This window comes from Periplaneta americana, chromosome 8 (assembly GCF_040183065.1).
Source record: "Periplaneta americana isolate PAMFEO1 chromosome 8, P.americana_PAMFEO1_priV1, whole genome shotgun sequence".
In the NCBI taxonomy this organism is placed as follows: Eukaryota; Metazoa; Arthropoda; class Insecta; order Blattodea; family Blattidae; genus Periplaneta; species Periplaneta americana.
In genome coordinates, this window is record NC_091124.1 from 39,019,287 (window position 1) to 39,040,867 (window position 21,581).

At 34.1% G+C, this 21,581-nt stretch overlaps 1 protein-coding gene and 1 non-coding gene across 3 annotated transcripts in view; one reads left to right on the plus strand and one right to left on the minus strand.

Annotated features, from left to right (window-relative positions):
* The window catches only part of LOC138704653 (probable tubulin polyglutamylase TTLL2), a 61,027-nt gene that overhangs the window by 6,167 nt on the left and 33,279 nt on the right, over positions 1–21,581 (minus strand). The window contains exons 3-4 of one of the 2 annotated variants that reach the window (XM_069832754.1): positions 15,132–15,235; positions 6,014–6,152 (exon numbers count right to left, since the gene is read on the minus strand). In XM_069832754.1, the coding sequence (XP_069688855.1) occupies positions 6,014–6,152; positions 15,132–15,235 (243 nt within the window). Of the gene's footprint in view, positions 1–6,013; positions 6,173–15,131; positions 15,236–21,581 lie in introns of both variants that reach the window. The other variant, XM_069832756.1, reaches the window with a different exon arrangement.
* TRNAN-GUU (transfer RNA asparagine (anticodon GUU)) lies at positions 3,626–3,697 on the plus strand. The gene has a single exon. It is a non-coding gene; the product is annotated as a tRNA-Asn (tRNA).

Here is a 21,581-nt window from a genome sequence, read left to right on the forward strand (position 1 = left end):
ATAGAAGCTTATAAAAAAATGTATGGTCACCTAAACGCAAGCAATCTGCATAAATTAGGAAAATTTCTATTTAGAGTTAAAATTAGATGGGAAGAGAAAGTCAAAGCTCTAACGGAGATGGAATTATAAATGTTGAGTAGTCACACGATAACAAACTAAAGAGTAGTCAATGAAGTAATAGAATAATTCTTTAGAGAGTAGGAGTTTTAAATAAAAGAGGTATAATTATTAGTTGATTATTATTATTATTTTTATTATTAGTAGTATTATTATTGTAAACAGAGGATACTTATAAGTTCAAATGTATTAATTTTTTATATACTGTATCTGTATAGAGAGTGATGGCGGATTAAGAACTGGAATGCATCTAATCCGTCATGACGTGAACAATGATTGATGAAATAAAATAAATTTCAGATAAAATACATTAAAACCTCTGGGGCCTGATTCCATTTCCAATAATAAATGTATACCCTTTACAAGAGTTATAAGATCAGGAATTGACTCACAAATTAGTTCACGCTATGGAGTAATGGTTAGCATGTCTGACTGTAAATCAAGCTGACCTGATACAAATCCTCGTTGGGACAAGTTACTTCGTTGAGGTTTTTTTCCGAGGTTTTCCTTCAACGTAGAATTTGTGGGTAACTTTCGGCATTGGACCATTGTAATTTTCTGCAGTGCCGTGTTGGAGACTTTGTCTCTCAATGAAACGCCAACTATCTTCCTCTCCATTTTCCTTTGGCATATTTCGATGTTCATCTTTTGCCTCTCTGTGAGAGCCCAGGTTTGGCAACCGTATGTTAGCATCGGAAATACACAGGAGTTAAGAGCCTCTAGTCTGAGTCTGCGGTTTACAGTGATGTAATAATAATCTAAAAAATAGCTTTAAAATTTAAAGCTGCGGTTTGTTTACGGCGATCATCGCCGGGCGCGTAATCATTGGACGCGACGCAGATCGCTGGAGGTTCCTTCTGAAGCAAATTCAGGACGCACATCGCCGCATACATGTTCAGTAATCGGTATTTAGAGAAGGCCATGTAGAAATATTGAGTTATGGCAGTAAAACAAATGAGAATTGACAGCGATGTACGCTAATAAAGAAACCACTTCTTGACGATCATTTCCAGCGTTTATAATCGCCGGCGATGTGCGTCCGGCGATGATCGCCGTAAATAAACCGTAGCTTAAAATTTAAAAATTAATTTGTAGCTTATAATTCAGTAGATGGAAACCATTCTAGGTTAATTCAACAGCCGAAAGTTTCTTTATTTGGCACAAAAAGTTAAAACAAAAAAATTGCGAACATTAGGACCAAATCAGCAGTCTCATTCAAGGCTTTTTTCCCCCCCCCCCCTAATTTTTCATATGCCACAACAGCCATCTTTCCTTAAAGTTTTATGATATTGGTGATTGAGGCGGTGATGAATCATAGTATGTAAATTTATAATCCGGAATTTGCCTTTATGTCTATGGGAAAGCATGAAAAACTCCAGTCAGATTGGTTTGAACCCGGAACTTTCCGAATCCGAGTCTGAAAGCTATCGTCTGAGCCAACTCGCTCGGTTACAGTTTTTTTAAGCTCCGATAATGACAAAACTTCAAGAATGTATTTACAAAGTGATGTAAGGTGATTTTCTACAGGGACATCATTTTATTTGTACTTCAATTTTTATTGTACCTGAGTTTTTTTAATGTACTTCTCTCCCGCCCCCTCTACTAGTAAACTTCCAACCATCCTCCACACAGAACCAAGGCCGCATATGCAGTCAAAGTCGCCTTACGGTCATAGTAAACAGTACTGAGTTAGTGAGTATGGTACCTTCCAGAAATATGTTCGCGTTTTCCAGTGACGAAAGAGCTTTCAATATTGAATCATATTTTCGCACAGGTACTGTCGTCCGTTTGCCTACGTCGCATCCCGGTTTCTCCTACCCGCTTCTACTCGCATCTCTATAAAGGCTAGTGGCTGGGCTGTCTTAGCTCTTTTCTGAAAACATTAATTTCTGTTAGGAATTGGACGTTTACGTAATATTATACAACTGTTTAAAATAACTTAAATAAAAGGGCCTCGTTAAGTAATCAACTGTCACGTGATTTCCCTCCTTTCTACGACCCTGCGACAAAACCACTTGGACGGACAGTAGATAGCATGTCTGAGTAATTTTATCATTTCGGATCGAGCAGAAGTGAAGATTAAATTTACAGTACGTAAGGTACTATTTTATAGAGTAGGTACAGAATTATTTCAACAGGAGTTACTAGTACGAAGGACGAAACTGGTAATTGGAATTAGGTACAATAGTCTATAGTGTGATAATATGCACAAAAGAACTGAAGTCTATATCGAAATGAACGGCCACCATTTTCAAAAATGTGTTTAAATATCCATATTATGATTATTTTTCAATTTAACTTCATTCTCTATATTGTACGCTGATAGACAGTATAATATGCACTGCATAATGAATACGTCCGAATGGACAGCTCAGTTCGTGAGTAAAAACACTTACTGTTAATACTGTACTGTATTTTGATTAAACAAAAACCTAATGAAAATCATCAAACTCAAAATCGCGATATTTCCTAGTTTACGTAAATGGATGTACCTAGTAAAGTGATTTGTTTGTATTTTACTCCAGTATCATCGAACTCCAGTCGTGGAAGGGGGTAGCAAACGGTGTTTTCGGTTCTCAGCCGTTAATTCAAAGGTATAGCCAGGTTAATATTAGAAATGTTAGTAAAAATAAAATGATGTCCCTGTATATCTTACATAGTTCTGACCCAATATTGAAGTTGCCTATTTATTTTTAGTCACTCTGTATTTCTTAACCTTGTTTACTCTGCTAATTTTCTTAAGAATTTCACTTTATTTACTACAGGTATTTCTCTGTTACTGATACGAATGGTCCCATCCTAACCACTTATGTCAACATAGGTGCGGCAAGAGTTTACAGCTCTTTCCCTGGCGTAAAGTCCTTGTAACGAAAGTTGAAATGCGTTAGCAAGTAAATAGGAATAGAATTGCGTGCTTCGCAACTTGTGATAGTTTGAGCGTTGCGTGCAATTCGAAACAGGGTTAAGGAATCACTGGCTGGAGCAGCCTACAGCTAAGGCGAACTTTGAGTATACATTGGACAACCCTTACCTTCTATCGACTCTGTTTAACGAACAAAATCAAGGTCTGCGTTACTATGCGGTCAACCGATAACGAGACATGAACACTCTACTTCACACGTCAAATATCTTACTCGGTTTGTAGGTCAAGAAGTTACAAGTACTGTATTTCCATAGTGAAGAAGAAATATTTGTTTGCCCCGCTATAATCGTTATGGACATGTTTTAGAAAAGGATCATCAATTTGGCGACAGTATTGTAATATAATATAATATAATATAATATAATATAATATAATATAATATAATATAATGTAATGTAATGTAATGTATGTATTTATTCACACTGCAATGGGTATATACCCGGTGGCAGTGGTAACTAATTACACTCAATAATGACAATAATAAACTTGCAAATCAAGATTTCAGGTATAACTCCCTGTAAAGTTGATTTGAATAATTTCGAGGGAAAAATTGTTCCGGAGCCGGGTGTCGGTGTCGGTTAGAGTTCCCGGGTAGCTCAGTGGTAGAGCGTTGGTCCGTTAAACCAAAGGTCCTGGGTTCGATACCCGGCTCCGGAACAATTTTTCCCTCGAAATTATTCAAATCAACTTTACAGGGAGTTATACCTGAAATCTTGATTTGCATAATACACGTCACTGTTCGTTAACAGAAAACCACAATTTAAGTCACACGGAGTTAGTGTGCACTCGAAGTTGGTTGCTTGACGGTTGTCAGCCCACTTTGAGGTGTGTGGATATAGAGGGAAAAATTGGATCGGTGTCGGTTAGAGTTCTCGGTTAGCTCAATGGTAGAGCGTTGGTACGTTGAACCAAAGGTCCCGGGTTCGATACCCGGCTCCGGAACAATTTTTCCCTCGAAATTATTCAATAATAAACTTATTACTTAAAAATACAATTAATAATAATACTAATAATTAATACTAACAATAATAATAATAATAATAACAGGAAATATCCTAAATTAAATGAAACGATCACTTAAATGTAACGTAAATATAATATAATATAATATAATATAATATAATATAATATAATATAATATAATATAATATAATATAATATAAGGGATGAAGTTACAGGAGAATAGAGAAAGTTACATAACGCAGAACTACACACATTGTATTCTTCACCTGACATAATTAGGAATATTAAATCCAGACGTTTGAGATGGGCAGGACATGTAGCACGTACGTGCGAATTCAGACATGGATATAGAGTGTTAGTTGGGAGACCGGAGGACAAAAAGACTTTTGGGGAGGCCGAGACGTAGATGGGAGGATAATATTAAAATGGATTTGAGGGAGGTGGGATATGATGATAGAGACTGGATTAATTTTGCTCAGGACAGGGACCGATGGCGGGCTTATGTGAGGGCGGCAATGAACCTCCGGATTCCTTAAAAGCCATAAGTAAGTATAATATAATATAATAGTGGATTGGAATAAACTGATGAGGATCCTAAAGAAAATTGATATGGATTGGAAAGATAGAAGGCTGTTCAGTAACCTTTATATGAAACAACGAGTCAAAGTCAGGATAGGAGAAGAAATGTCAGAAGAAGTGAAATTGGGATAGAAGTACGACAAGGATGTCCTTTATCACCTACCCTGTTCAACTGTTTTCAGAACATGGGAGGAGTGATAGTAGGAGAAAGAAGAATAAAGTGCATAAGATTTGCTGACGATATGGCGTTGTTAGCAGAAGAGGAAATGATACTAAGGGATATGGTGCTGGAGCTAAATGACAGCCGTGAGCAATATGGGATGAAGGTAAATGCAAACAAGACGAAGACCATGGTCACAGGAAGAAAGATAAAGAAGGTAAACTTGCGAATTCTAAATGAGGCAGTAGAGTAAGTGGACAGCTTCAAATATTTGGGGTGTACTATAAGCAGTAACATGAGCTGCTGCCAGGAAGTCAAAAGGAGGATAGCAATGGCAAAGGAAGCTTTTAATAGAAAAAGGAGCATCTTCTGCGGACCTCTGGAAAAAGAACTGAGGAAGAGACTAGTGAAGTGCTTTGTATGGAGTGTGCATTGTATGGGACAGAAACATGGACATTACGACGAAGTGAAAAAAAGCGAATAGAAACATTTGAAATGTGGATATGGAGAAGAATGAAACGTATGATATGGGTAGACAGAATAAGAAATGAAATTGTGTTGAAAGAGTGGGTGAAGAAAGAATGATGTTGAAACTGATCAGGAAGAGGAAAAAGGAATTGGCTGGGTCACTGGCTGAGTAGAAACTACCTACTGAAGGATGTACTGGAAGGAATGGTGAACGGGAGAAGAGTTCGGTGTAGTAGAAGATATCAGATGATAGACAACATTAAGATATATGGATCATATGAGGAAACAAATAGGAAGGCAGAAAATAGGAAAAATTGGAGAAATCTGGGTTTGCAGTGAAAGACCTGCCCTTGGGCAGAACGCTAAATGAATGAAATGAGGAATAATGTAATATAATATATTGGTGACTATTACTGGAGATCCTCGCTGCAAAGAATAGGAATAGCCATCCAACGTGAAAACGCAGCCAGCATTTTGGGAACCTTTCCAGACTCCAATATTGTTATTTAGATGTAATATAATATAATACCGGCCTATTTGTCCTTCACCTGTTAATCTCTTCATGGCAACAGAAGGAAGTTATATAATCTGTTGCTAAGAAGCGATTGCAAGAGACACTTTCGAAACTGAAGTCCTGAAGATGATTGTTAAAGTATGTTAACGAAGATAGTATAGACTAGCTACGAGTAGAAACGTTGAGTATTCGATGGAACTTGCTCCAGTATTCTCTTTACTCACAAAAAATTACACTTTGACTGGCCATGATAATGACCTTAAAGAGTGGCCTTACGAAATCGGCTTACCTTGAACAGGAATATCCCCCTTCCTTGACTCTGTCCGACGGGTTTGCATATCCATACGGCGTTGCTGTCGCTTTTTCCTTGCCGGCTGAATTCTGCAACGAGCTTCGTGTACTCCAGCGGCAGATTGTAGCCCACTGGACTGCAACACATGTTAACACACTGCATTTTATTATGCAGGAGCTTTACCTTTAATACGAAATGCATATTCTATGATCGAGTGTAAAATGTTACAACAATTAAACTTCTGACGTCTGTTGCTTAGGAACGGCAGTAAGTTACGTCACACTATTCGGCACGAATCGGAGTCACGTGGTTATCATGGTCTAGTCATGGCCATCTTGACAATAGCCTAATATAAATACATGTTCAAAATTCTAAAAAACAACAGAATTGCTGTATTAAACTTATGTTAAACATGCATTTATATATAAACTAGTGGCTTGTGCAGCAAATACTGCTGCAAACTAAGTTCGTTAGACGTTCAAATAAAAAATTTTCAGGTTTATTTTCAATGAAGAATACTTGTCTTTTTTATAGTTATTTGCTTCCATAATAATGAAACATACTCCCTCTGAATGGGTTTTTTCAGGCCAAATACTTTTTCTTGAACCTATCCAACTTCAGTTTTTGGGTTTCAACGCGAAAACGCAAGTATCAATGTCAGGACGATAGCAGTAGCTATTTCAGGTCATTGTGGATTGTAGGCAAAAGTTAAAAAAATGTCAGGTTTGCTAAGCTTTCGAACAATAGCATTTTAGTATAGCTGCTGCATGTAGAACTTGAAATGTAGAGCGTAAAATCATTTTATCCTACTAAGAGATCTTGCTGAAATGATCTGGAGACTACAACATTTTCTAGGCCTGTTATTTTATCAGTAAGTAATATCTTTTGATCTTTCCTTAGGAACTGTAATTTTTGCGCTCTCTCGAGCCAATACTGAAGACAATGACACATATCAGTATCTACACTACACCGCCATTAAGTATATGAAAAAGACCCAACCCCACTGGGTTAATAAGTATAAAAATATTTGATTTTTAATAACAATATTATTATCTTACTTAAGTTTTGTAGTTAAATATAGCAGCCACTCAGTAAATAATAGAACTGAAGATCTTAATTAAGATATTCTCTACATTTAGTTACATAACCACAAAACGTTTCACTTTCATGTCATCAATATAGCATCAATATTATGTAGGTACAATTAATGAAAAAATAGATGCATCATGATATTAACTATAATAATATTTAATTTCTAATGGTAATAATGTCATCAAACCACCTCAAGTTTCGTAGATTTGAATATCCAATACACAGCTGTACTCAGAAAATTATACACTGCAGAATCAGTTTTTAGTAACAAATTGAATTAAGCTCTAAATATGTCGGCAATCTGCAGGTCATGGCCTTCGTGTAATAGCCTATTGTTTATTGTAGTGTGTGTTTTGTTCTGAAATTCAATCAGGTCGGCCGTGATTGAATAAAATTAGTCTCAAAACTGACAACAGATGGATTTTGGAAAATAGGAAAATTATGTAGGAAAATTGACATTTCACTGAAAACTACTACTTTTCCGAAAAACTTTAGGTTCCAAGCTTCAAAATGAGGGGACATTTATTAAAATCCGTTCAGCCGTTTTCCCGTAATTTCCATTACCAGTTCAAATTATATATATAGATTGTTCAGTGTTGGCCATGTTAAGACTAAGAATGTGACCTCGCGCCGTAGCACGCTTAGTAACGAATCATTCAGGTGACCCACGATAATTGCACTGTAAACAGTTGTACAAATGTACTGTATATATCCAATAAAGAAATAAAACAAAATAAGATTTAATAATAGAACAAGTAAATTGTATTAAATTGATTTAACTCTCAATCATATTCAGAGTCCTTATAAATAAGAACAGTTGCTTAAAACTATTACCCAACTGAAAGCATAAACGTCTGACGCAATTAGTATCGTGTATTTCTTTTATTGAATATATACCTACCATATATCTGTACAATTATTTACAATGCACTTTATTTATCTATGTTTAAGTTTAAGTTCTTGTATAATTGTGTCCTTCTGCTCTATAACAATGTCTTTTGTATAAAAATACATTTGTATTTGTAAACAAATTATCTATTTCATCTCAATTCGAGAGGCGTTGGTCTGGGTCTGTGATAAGAGAAATAAGAAATTTGATTCATACAAGAAAGTAAGTCTTTCTAGCAAACACATAATATCAATGTTGCTAAGCAACTGACGTCAGATGTTGGAATTTTCGTTAACATTTTATTCATTTGCCACTCGAGCATAAACATTTTACTCTGATCCGTTGCTAAGCAAGTAACGTGAGATTCGTCTACGGCACGACGTCACATTCTTAGTCATAACATGACCAACATTGAACAAGTTTATCTATAAATATACGTTTAACATGAGTTTAATATAGCAATTCCTTTGTTTTTTAGAACTTTGAACATGTATTTATATTAGGCTATTGTCAAGATGGCCATGACTGGACCATGATAATCACGTGATTCCGATTCGTGCCAAAGCCTCAGATTAGTATGATTTAACTCATTGTCGTTGCTAAGCAAATGACGTCAGATGACATTTTCGTAACTTTTAATTCATTTGACGTTTATTTTATTTATTTGTATATTTATTACAAGATCCTTGAGCAGCGTTCATAATTAGGGAAGTATATATAATTTACAGCAGCTACACAATTTGAGTATATTACATAGTAGGCTTATATAAAATCAATAAATCACTCTAATATCACAAAAAATTAATTACTACTAATTTACCATGCATAAACAATATAACTTTCAATAAAACATTAAACCAAATTATCATCTGTATCAATTATTTTGTGACACTCGGGAGAAAATTAAACGCAAAATAAATATGGGAAATGCCTGTTATTATTCGGTTGAGAAGCTTTTGTCATCTAGTCTTCTGTCAAAAAATCTGAAAGTCAGAATTTATAAAACAGTTATATTACCGGTTGTTCTGTATGGCTGTGAAACTTGGACTCTCACTTTGAGAGAGAAACAGAGTTTGAGGGTTTTTGAGAATAAGGTTCTTAGGAAAATATTTGGGGCTAAGAGGGATGAAGTTACAGGAGAATGGAGAAAGTTACACAACGCAGAACTGCACGCATTGTATTCTTCACCTGACATAATTAGGAACATAAAATCCAGACGTTTGAGATGGGCAGGGTATGTAGCACGTATGGGCGAATCTAGAAATGCATATAGTGTTAGTTGGGAGGCCAGAGGGGAAAAGACCTTTGGAGAGGCCGAGACGTAGATGGGAAGATAATATTAAAATGGATTTGAGGGAGGTGGGATACGATGGTAGGGACTGGATTAATCTTGCTTAGGATAGGGACCAATGGCGGACTTATGCGAGGGCTGCAATGAACCTCCGGGTTCCTTAAAAGCCAGTAAGTAAGTAAGTAGGTAAGTAAGTAAGTAATCAATTATTTTGTTCATATTGCTTCCAGCAATAGGCCTACTTAACAAGCTGTTATTTAAATTTATCATTTGTATTCATCAATCTCATGCAATTTGGTAATGAATATATATATAAATATATACATATATATATATATATATATATAACATAAAAGTGATTTAATTCCAAATTTTGTTGTATTTGATGTTTTCAACCTCAATTGTTTGTTTGATCTTGTTTCATACCCATGAATTTCTACATTGATCATCCACGCTTCCTATAATTTTTTTGATATCTTGTTGGTGGTCCTTATATTATGAAAAGAATGTTATTATTGAAATCAGCATAAAATAAAGATGATTGAATGACTTAGCATAGAGAGTGTTTTACTTGTACGTACTGTATGTGCAACTCTACCTGCATCCCTTTGCAAGGTGTTGCTATCCACAGTTTGAAAACTGCTGTCCAAACGAATACACGTAATGTATATCAAAGTTTAGCCATTATTCTCATAATGTTACTCCGGTGACGTTCTCCACAATAGACTCGGTTGTGTAAATTTGTGGCCGCTCCTAGGTGTCACGTACATGTTTATGGACTAACTGAGCGGCGGAAGAGGCGGGGCGGACTATAAACAGCTCGGCTATGTATATTAAAAGGGCAGCTTTCTTTTTGACCTCCTAAGACAATTTTGGAGCCTTTACTCTGAGCTTGCGTGACTGCATTTCTTTTATGTGCCTCGATAATTTACCGTCGTAAACTCTTTTATGCACAATTTCTTTCTTTTATGCGCACGCATTGTAAGGTACTCAAAGAATTGTCACAATGACTTAAAATTTTATAAGAAACTACTGCAAGACCTCCTTCATGTCACCCAATTTCCTTGTTTGCTTCTTTTCATTCCCTTTTTTTCTCTTCTCCATCTCGATTCAATAGTTTTATCTCCTTTTTCGTTTTATCAACAGTAATCTCATTAGAGGTTTTGATTTTATCGATAAATCAAAACTCGAGTGGGATTTAATTGACTGTTACACGATTAGAAGAAAGTATATAAGGATTAGAAGTAACGAAGTACTCCAATACAATAAAATATTAACTGATTTACGAAAATATAACTGTCTTCAAATGTATTATTGTACCATCTCAACATTACAAATATTACGCTAGATGCATGCTAGATGGCAGTAGTGAGTTATGATTACTAGCAATGCCTTCTCGTCAAGAAGTTATCGATCTATATCACGATGGCAGTGTTACTAGTCAAGAAGGCTTTGTTGATTCAGTTTCATTTTTATTAAAACAGTTGCATTCCACTTCATTTATCCGAATCCCAGTAATCAACGTCACTTGACAGATGATTTTCAATAAATCTTAATATTAAACAATCTCTGATACGTGACTATCCATAATATCATATAGCAGAAGCTATAACATAATCTAAATAATATATACAAGTGTTAGAAAAGTTTTAATTAACGACGATGACATAAAAAAATAAACATGAATAATTTTAAAAGGAATAATTATTGAATGTACAATTTTCAAATTTGAATATGGTTGGTGGTTCAATTTATGTTATATTGGAGGTGTGCGTAATAGAAGTGGAACTCGTTGATGTAGGCCTACATGGTGTATTCAACTTATTCAGGATTTCCGAATGGTGCTCTTCATTTATTTGTAAATAGGATTTCAGAAGATGCATAGGTATGATCAGTGATTTTTATTAATTCTTGTTCTTGAATGCCAATGCGAGTCATATTTGAAACTGCTGTGCATCGACTGGAGTGGTTTGTAATTTTCTATTTTTTTTTGTTTTTTTTTTTTTTGTTTTTTTTTTTTTTTTTTTTTTGACGTCCAGACCAGCGCAGTGTGAAATGTTGGCAAACAAAGAAACAAATGCTAGGGACGCGATAAAATTAAACAAATGCTAGGGACGCGATAAAATTGTGCGATAAGCAGCCATGATTGGTTGAAAGACGTCATTTCGTACCGTTTTATTGGTCGAAAGTAGTGTGACGTAGTAAAAGTGTAATAGTCATGTTAAATTCCTGATATTTTTCGTCTTTTACTCTCTTTTTTAATCGATGTTTAATCTTTCGTACACTACTTTTAACACTTGAATATAAAATAATTGATTAAATGGCGATCTTACTTGTGTTAATTATGTAAGCATGTGCGGCTTACAGCTGTTTCGGTGCTACTTGACACCATCCTCAGAGCCTTCTGTGTCCCGGCGTCATCTCAACTTCGCTGCCTGTTGTGTGGGTGCGTTCGTGTGATGAAGAGTTCAGTCTTTTTTAATTTTTCTTCCACTTTCTTCTTTTTTCTGATGGTCTTCTTCCGTGTGCTTATAATTTTCCGTTTTGTTTTCCTCCATTTCACCTTCGTATTTTCCTCTTCTTCTCTTGTTTCTTCTCATCCGCTGTTTTCATTCTTATCTTCTTCTCCTCTTCCTTATTTTTATCTTCTTTCTTCAATCAGTAACTCTCGTTCTTCAACTGTTTACCAGGTCTGCCAATAAGAGACTCATCCTTAACATTCCTTATATTATGCTACCGTTACAATATTTTATATACTTGAAAATACAAATCTTTTCAACAAATTTTAACCTCAGAGCTGATGAATGGAATGTATTAAATAATACAGCATTTCCTATCGCTGATGAAATATCTAATTTCTCCGCCATTTTAGAATTATTTTATTAAAATGATAGCTTATTTGTAGCAATCGAAAAACAAACGAACAATGTAATTACATGTGCTACTATATTAATGTTTTAATCTTTAATTCTCATACGGCCAGTACGCTATTTTTTTTAATATCTACGTACGTGGGTTGCAAGGGCGCCCACAGGGGGTAGCCAGTGGTAGCAATTGCTACCACCGAGATTTTTATTTTTTACGCGTTTTTTTTTTATTTTTCTCTACGTGCACGATACATGTTTTGTCAGTCCCTCGGTAAACAATTAAAAAAAAAGTGCTTTAAACTATGAATGCGTGAACAAGGTAATTTAGATTTCAGAACTGGCTATTTTCATGTTCAATTTTATCTCTCCTCGTCCATTCATTTCCTATAATTTTCTAACCATCTTCCTACCACTGAGATTGGATTCTGCGGACGCCCTGGGTCATCCAACAAGTAATGGCCCGCTCCTACTTAGTGGAATTCAATCCAACATACTGTAATTTCTCCTCACAATGTATTTAAGAGTATATGTACGTGAAAGATCACAAATATTATCAGAAAATGCAGGCTCTAAATTTCTAAAATTTCATAACAAAATGAACTCATAATTGGACAAAAATTACAAGGTACCACAACAAGACTTATTAGAACTTAAATATCTGATAAAAGTATAAAAAAGGTTACTAATAATATATTTTAGAATTCACATTTTACTTTAAATTAAATTTTCCAAAATTTGACAATTTTCACACATTATTTCATAACTCCACAACCATTAGAGACAGAATTCTGAAATTTTGCACACAGAATTAACATGCATTTATGCAAAAGGCAGACTACAATAATGCCCATTTCTTTGAAAACAGAAAAATTAGGTCACAAAACATTATGTAAATTTTAGTATACTTTAGATAGGACAAATAAAAAATTAACTGTATTAATAAACAACTCTACATGTCTGAGAGTAGTCTACTTTTCAGAAATAAGTGTTTATTACATGCAGGAAAAATATTAAAGATGTCAGAGAGACCATAACAATGTTATGGTTACCAAATGATGTAACTACAGAATTTTTTTGTTTTGTTTTTTTTCATACTTAGATAAAAATAGTTTGAAAAACATTATTAGTAATCTTTTTTTATACTTTTATCAGATATTTAAGTTATAATAAGTCTTGTTGTGGTACCTTGCAATTTTTGTCCAATTGTGAGTTCATTTTCTTATAAAATTTTAGAAATTTAGAGCCTGCATTTTCTGATATTTGTGGTCGTTCACGTACATATACCCTTAAATGGAAGATAGCAGAAAGCAACGCGTCAAATCCAACAGAATCGAATAGAATTCATGATTTAGAATATAGTATTTATTCCGCTGTCAGAACAGAACTTCTTGTTTCAGGTATGAACGTATGTTCTCGTGAAGCCTTCGTGAAAAAACAAATGAGCCATATCCATTTTTAGCACCAATAATTGTCGCTGCAGCAGGTGATGTTCTAGGTCAAGCACGTGAAGTGTTCTTCAATGTCCAATGGTCCGTGGTCCGACGGTTTGAGTTGTGTAATCAAGGCAATAGAGGACAATTTGAAACCTTACTGTGAGAAACTCTCCAGTTAATCAGAATAAAAACTGATTTTTTTCTTTTACTCTCTTCTATTCTTTACACTTCAGACCTCATACCACCACAGTATTTTTAAATTCATCTGTCTTGTTATCCCACAGTCACTTATCACAGCACAACCGGCTGTTTATCTTCCAGGTTACGGAATAACGCCTTTCTCTTCACGTACTGCCAAAATAACTCATCGAGAACACCATGTTCCTGTCTTTAAAATGATCGCCTGGACCAAACTTATCACGCTAAAAAATTCTACGCTTATTTCTGAAACACCCTCTATATCTAGAGGGAGTATTTGGAGACTATTGTACAATAATATAAAATTTAATTTATATAGCTAAAATAATAATAGTAATAATAATAATAATAATAATAATAATAATAATAATAATAATAATAATAGGCCTAATAATAATTTTCCCAATTTGTTTCCAGCTTTGTTCGTTGGAGATATTTCCATTATCACGAGACTATGTTCTGAAGGTACTTGTGGTCTCAATATAGACAACTACACATAGAGACATTTCTGCAAAAGAAACTGACTTCTCGGGATGAGAAGAATTTAGTTAATTTCGTCTTCGTCAGAATGCAAAGTGGAACCTCAAATTTTAATTTACTTCCGTAGAAAGCTACGAAAAGAACTGCTGTATCCTTTAGTTGAGTAGTTGAATAAAATATGTTCAAAAGTTAATTTTTGCACACCACAAGCCTCGTCGAGACTCCCCTAGATCGAACTCCGGCCCATTTGGTGAGAAGTAGCCAGCTGACTTGTCGTAGCACGTATCACTCGACTGAAGTAATTGCAGTGATCATGCTCGCGAGGTGGTTCTCCAGGCCATTCCGGGTGAAAAATGTTACGCGGACACGATATACAGGAGGCCGCTAATGGTGCAACAACATGGAGTGAGAGCGAGTTGCTTGCGGTACTAACATTGGACTGGTTGGATCAGTGTTTGATGAGTATGTACTATGAATGTGAGAAATATGTACATAATAACTAAACAAGGCAAAATATGTAGATAAATATTATGTAGGGCTAGCCAAAATTAAATAAATAAATAAACAAAAACAAACAAATAAATAAGTAAATAAATAAATAAATAAATAAATAAATAAATAAATAAATAAATAAATAAATAAATAAATAAATAAATACTGAATTAATGTGAGTAACAGCTTAATGCATACCGTATAGATGTCTGGCTTCTTTGTAACTGTTTGTCAATCACCCGTTACATTTTTCTTCTAAGTTTGCCTCCTTTCAATCAACTGTAGCCTACGTACTAGCGAGCTTCTGCTGAACATTATTAAGGTCAATACTGCAGCATTCCATGCTGGGAAGAATGATTACCCAAGTGCTTACCTAAAATCATAGATAGTCCCATATATCTTCTTCATGCATCGTAGATATCTGGCTAAATTATCCTTCCTGCAAATCGATGATCCTTTCGGGATATGATTTGTAAACTGAAAGAAATAACAACAGAGGTTTTAACAAACGCAGTCTAGGATTGCAATCACATCTCTATACCATGTACTTACTTGTTCGTAAGTACAATAATATAATATACTGGTCTGCAAAAATATAATAAAATATGACAAATGTAATGTAATGTAACATAACATAGCATAAAACAATATGACATATCTGTCGTCGATTTGCAGAAGGGGACACGTCCAAAATGGCAAAGTGTTGGGAAATCGCAAAAAAAAAAAAAAAAAAAAAAAAAACATAACAGACTTAAAAATTAAAATGTTCATGGATCCTGAATGTATGTATCCATAGTGATCTAATTAGAAAAAAAAAATATATGAATATTTTAATTTATGAACTTAATTATAGTTTTTGCGATTTTCCAACACTTTTTTTTTATTTTGGACATGTCCTCATTTGCAAATCGACGACAGATATTATATGATGTAATGCACTGTAAAAACATCACAGATGAGTTGTTGAATCAGGAACATTTAATGGCTAATAGACGCTTTCTTCTTCTTCTTCTTCTTATTCTTATTATTATTATTATTATTATTATTATTATTATTATTATTATTATTATTATATACACTTGGAGCTCAGGGCTCCTAGGTCTTATCAGGTACTCCAGGTACTCGTTTGAGGATGGGACCTTGCTCTGTCAGGACTCAGGCAGAATGATCCACCTGTCAGCATTGGATTCACGAATACCACCCGGGTCATCTGTCGGACTTGGACAATCACGGCATAATTAGGGTGCAAAATGAAACAAAGCAAATGCCATCACCATTACAACAAGGGTTAGGCTCTTTAAGACCTATTCGGTCTTCAACATTTGATTTCAAAGCTGCCAACTCCATCTTTCAAATGATAATCTAGTTGATATTTTTACCTTAGTCGGTAATTAAGAATTTTAAGTGGCATTCCACTTAGTATGCGTTCCTGTTACGTGTGTGAACCGCCTATGATGCTACGTATTTATAACATACAAGTGTTAATGAACTACAAAGCAGTGTTTTCCCTCAGAGGAGGGTGACCTTGAACGGGTAGTTTGAGATTACTTTGGTACCAACATCTCAATAGTTACAATTTGTATTAGAATGACTTCACGACTTCTTAGTAATCGAGAGAATACGGACTGCTAATGGCTCATCAACAGCGTTATCATAATCTGCGAAATTTACAGACAAATCACATGATTGTACGCCACTGCATTAGTGTTGTAATCAGAACTCACTTTCTAACAAATGTTGGGCTTCTACTTTTTTTCTAGTGTTGCTAGATATCATATCTGAAAACTTCCATATGTAATAACATGGAAATTTAAATACATAGACCATGAGTTTCGTATGTCAAGTTGGTTGTCCTGGACTCCTCTACACTCAGTGAAAATATTGTGGCGTTGTTTATTAACACCTTCTATGTAATATTTTCTATTTTTAGTTCTTGTTAATTTCCTCGTCGTATTTGTGGTCTAAGAGTTAGTAGGCCTATCCAGCCAGAGGTCTTAGCAATTGAATCGGTTTTTTTAAAGGACGTAAGTCAGGGAGAGTAAATTTGTGGAAAATTGAAAAAAAAATATGGTAGAGGAAAACTATTTGGAAATACTGTATATAATTCCGGACATGTGGGCTGATAGTCTAGGTTACAGTTGTTGGTTTTTAAAGTAATTATACGCATTTTGCGGGTACTTAAGGTTTTATTGAAATTTAAATTATGAAGAAAGCAGCCTCTTTAAGGGGAGAGGATGTTATTTTTAAAATCTTTTTTCCTATTTGGTGTAAAATATTAATTTTTTGTATGTAGCCTACAGAGCTCATAGCTGTGGCAACTCAACCAAATAAAAACAAATTAAAAAAAATATTTGGGTGCCCAAATTTGAAAAAAAAAAAAAAAAAATATGCCCAATGCAGGATTGTACTAAAACCGATATATCTAAACCGTTTTTAAAGATAGATTCAAACAGTTTTTTGAAATGTATTTGCAAAAGCATGTTCTACAAATCATTTGTAACAGAATTTTGATATTAGTCCATACGTTTGTAAAATAAACAATTAAAATTTAATAACAATTTTATGATTTCCTTTCTTGCAAACAAACGGACGTATTTTTAAAATGAAATCAATTTACAAAATTCTGTTACAGAGAAAAGTTTCCTAATAGTCTAAAGAATGTGTGTTCTAAATTTCATGCATGTATCTTTAATAGTTCAGAAATTATATCCATTTTTCTGGCAATGTAGCAAAAAAATATGAAGTTACTGAAAACCGATAAAAGTGAGCGTGTGATTTAAAAATCCATAGCGCAGGAAGTTTAAAAATGACGTCTCAACATCCGATAAGGGCACAAATACCCACAAAATGTTATGCAATGCATTCCACACATATCAAAGGTTATTTTAAAGAAAACATTTTTTTTTTAATTTAATTTACCGGAAACTACAATAAAAGTGGGCGAGTGATTTAAAAATCCATAACGCAGCAAGTTTAAAAATGGCGACTCAACATCCGATAAGGGCACAAATACCCACAAAATGTTATGCTATGCATTCCACTTATATCACAGGGTATTTTAAAGAATTTTTTTTTTGAAAATTTACTCACTTTTCTCCAAAAAATAGCATCCTCTCCCCTTAAAAAAGAACAATTTTATAACAAGCAAAATCAAATACGATACAGATACTTTTGTGCTATTCTTCAATTACTTTACTGGAAATCATACACAATCAATAAACAGAATGTATAATACTTATAAATTTAAAAAAGGAACATATCATGAATTATAAAGAGAAATCAGTCTTATCACTTGGGATATACTGTTTTCCAGTCATCGTACATTGCATTACAGTCTGTAGGCCAGCTGAAAAGTTCTTCATAAATTGCCGTATGCTCACTTGAGATGTAGGGCCTACTGCTTTATTTTTTCCAAGTCTTGCACTTCTTTCTGTTTTATTGGCACTTTTCCTGTTGGGTAGACTGGACTTGTTGGTGGAGGAACAGATTCTCGCAGAAGTGCCATGAAGAATGCGTGGCTTACTAATTCATTGATACAACTAGATACTTTGATATATCTAACTCTGTCTTGTGTATACTCAAGGTGGAATAAGGTACACATTGCCAAATTGATTACCTCATTTCTTCGTTAGTGCCTTCTTTCTTCAGAAACAACAGTCTTTTTGTAATGTTTTTTTTTTCTGTTTTCAACTGTTCGCACTCAGTCACCACTGCCAATTGAATAGTTTTAAAACAATGCACGTCATTAACTACTGACCAATTAAAACACATGAGTTTTTAACTTGCTTCTATGTAGCAAACCAACGAACAATGTTATTAGCACCATTTCAAGTAAAAACGATGGGTTTATCAATGTACTTCCGAAACTACGATAAAAATGAAAATGTCAAAAATGATGACTTACGTCCTTTTAAAAAAATTAATTTCAGTTTGATATGCTGGATTCCATTCTTCTTTTTTTGTTGTTTTGTTAGTGTCCACTCTGATCAATATAACAAAACTGGTAATTCATTTCTTTACTTACTTTGTTGAGCAGGGTGCGCCTAAATGCATATCTATCGTAAAGTTGTTAAACTCTATACAATTTTTATATTACCTAATATATTATTAATGAGGTGAAATATATACATTATTTATTTATTTATATCTTATGATGTGTTATTTAGTCGTTCAACGTCCCTTGTTACAGATTTTACATATCACTGCCTTTAGGGAAGGAGACAATTCTTTGGACACACACTCTAGATATCAACACATATATGGGCCTCCACTATTCCGGGGTCAACAAAGCTAGAGCCTCCACTGAGACACAGGACAGGACATTCTCCATGCCCGAGGTGGGATTCGAACCCACGAACCTTTGTTTTGTTGTCTCACGTAGTAGGCACAATGCTCTGTAACCTGTCTTCACTTTCGGCAAATCGCTATCAAAGTGCAAAAACTCGTAAGTTCTGAGAACCAAAATTTTTAGAAATGTTTTGTGTTAAACGTGTTTGATATATGAAGAAAAGTATGATTCATAAAATTGTGTGAAAAAATTTTTGAGATAATTTTATGAAACTCATTTTTGTTCATATATCAAGCAAATTGTGAAATAATTTTGAGATAATTTTATGAATCATACATTTATTCATATGTCAAGGAAATTGTGAAATAATTTGGAAATAATTCTATGGATCATACTTCTGTTCATATGTCAAACAAATTGTGAAATAATTTTGAGATAATTTTATGAATCATACTCATGTTCATATGTAAAATAAATTATGAAATAATTTGGAGGTCAAATAAATTATGAAATAATTTGAAGGTAATTTTATGAATCATACTCCTGTTCATATGTCAAATAAATTATGAAATAATTTGGAGGTCAAATAAATTATGAAATAATTTGGAGGTAATTTTATGAATCATACTTCTGTTCATATGTCAAATAAATTGTGAAATAATTTGGATGTCAAATAAATTATGAAATAATTTGGAGGTAATTTTATGAATTATACTTCTGTTCATATGTCAAATAAATTATGAAATAATTTGGATGTCAAATAAATTATGAAATAATTTGGAGGTAATTTTATGAATCATACTTCTGTTCATATGTCAAACTAATTATGAAATAATTTGTAGATAATTTTATGAATCATACTTCTGTTCATATGTCAAATAAATTATGAAATAATTTGGATGTCAAATAAATTATGAAATAATTTGGAGGTAATTTTATGAATCATACTTCTGTTCATATGTCAAATAAATTATGAAATAATTTGGATGTCAAATAAATTATGAAACAATTTGGAGGTAATTTTATGAATCATACTTCTGTTCATATATCAAATAAATTATGAAATAATTTGGATGTCAAATAAATTATGAAATAATTTGGAGGTAATTTTATGAATCATACTTATGTTCATGTCAAACAAATTATGAAAGAATTAAACACATAAAATAAAATGGGCGACAATGGGCACCTTCTCTGACTCATTGTGATATGTTGCTATATTCATCTGTTATTTTTGAACGTGAGATCTTAAGATGTTTACGACCGTATGTCTCACGTGCACTGTGTGCAATTCTAAATATAGCCCCTTATTTGTGGAGAGGTATTATTAACACACCAGTTAGTCCCCTGTTTACGAATGATGAGAAATACAAACACTAGGTGGCTATGCACATGTAAACCGTGGCGTAGAAAGATGCAGCTGTTTGTGCTGTATTGCAGAGCGCAATCTTTTCGGTTAAAATGCTTTGTGTGGGGTATCCAGGGTGCGAATTAACGGGGGAGGGATGGGAGGATTCCCCTCTGTTGGAAAGTTATCCCTCTCTCATAAATACGTAATAATAACCCTGCCAGGGATAACTTCTATGCCCCCCACACTAAATATAATTTTGTTGTTTTAATACGAGTATACTTTATAAAATATAAAGTAAGCAAAGAAAATAATATTGATGTATTATCAACACCGGCAAGCTGACAGCAATCAATAACTTAGGAATTACACATCTTATCTTAAGCCTGCTCATGGATATAATTATTATTATGATCAAGATGCAAGATAAGCAACTCAGTGCGACCAAGCGTTGACCCGTATCGAATAAGGTTAATAATAATAATAATAATAATAATAATAATAATAATAATAATAATAATTTTATGTGTGATATTCTCTGTCTAGGATTCTATCCTCCCTCATTAGAAATCTTAATTCGCATCGTGGGGATATCCAATTTATGTTCTTTTTAATCGGTTATCTATTTACGTTGAATTAACTGTAAGATAATCTGGCGTCGATAGAATTGGTGACAGCGAAATTACATTTGTTGTCATAGGAATCAAAGGATTCCCCAATTAGATTACCTGAGATTGGCATCAAATACATCACATATTCATTATATGAGGTATCGCCACCCTCATTGAATATTATCACGACTGCTATGAAGTAGTCAATGTGTATTATCACCTTTACTTCGAGAAAAATTCGTTCTGGCACCGGGAATAGAATCCGGGACCTCTCAGCTCTGCGCGCTGAGCGCTCTTTCCAACTGAGCTATGCCGGGACACGATCCACGGTGCCGGTTGAACTCTTCTCATTGTAATGAGGATGGCGAGACCTCACATAATGAATATGTGATGTATTAAATGTTAACAGTTTTCACAAACTGTTGTTAAATATGGCCATAAAGTCATTTAAATATGCGCTCCTGCATATATGACTTACATATGTCTAAAACGCAGGTAGTAGGCCGTAAAAATTACAATGAGAAGAGTTCAACCGGCACCGTGGATCGTGTCCCGGCATAGCTCAGTTGGAACGAG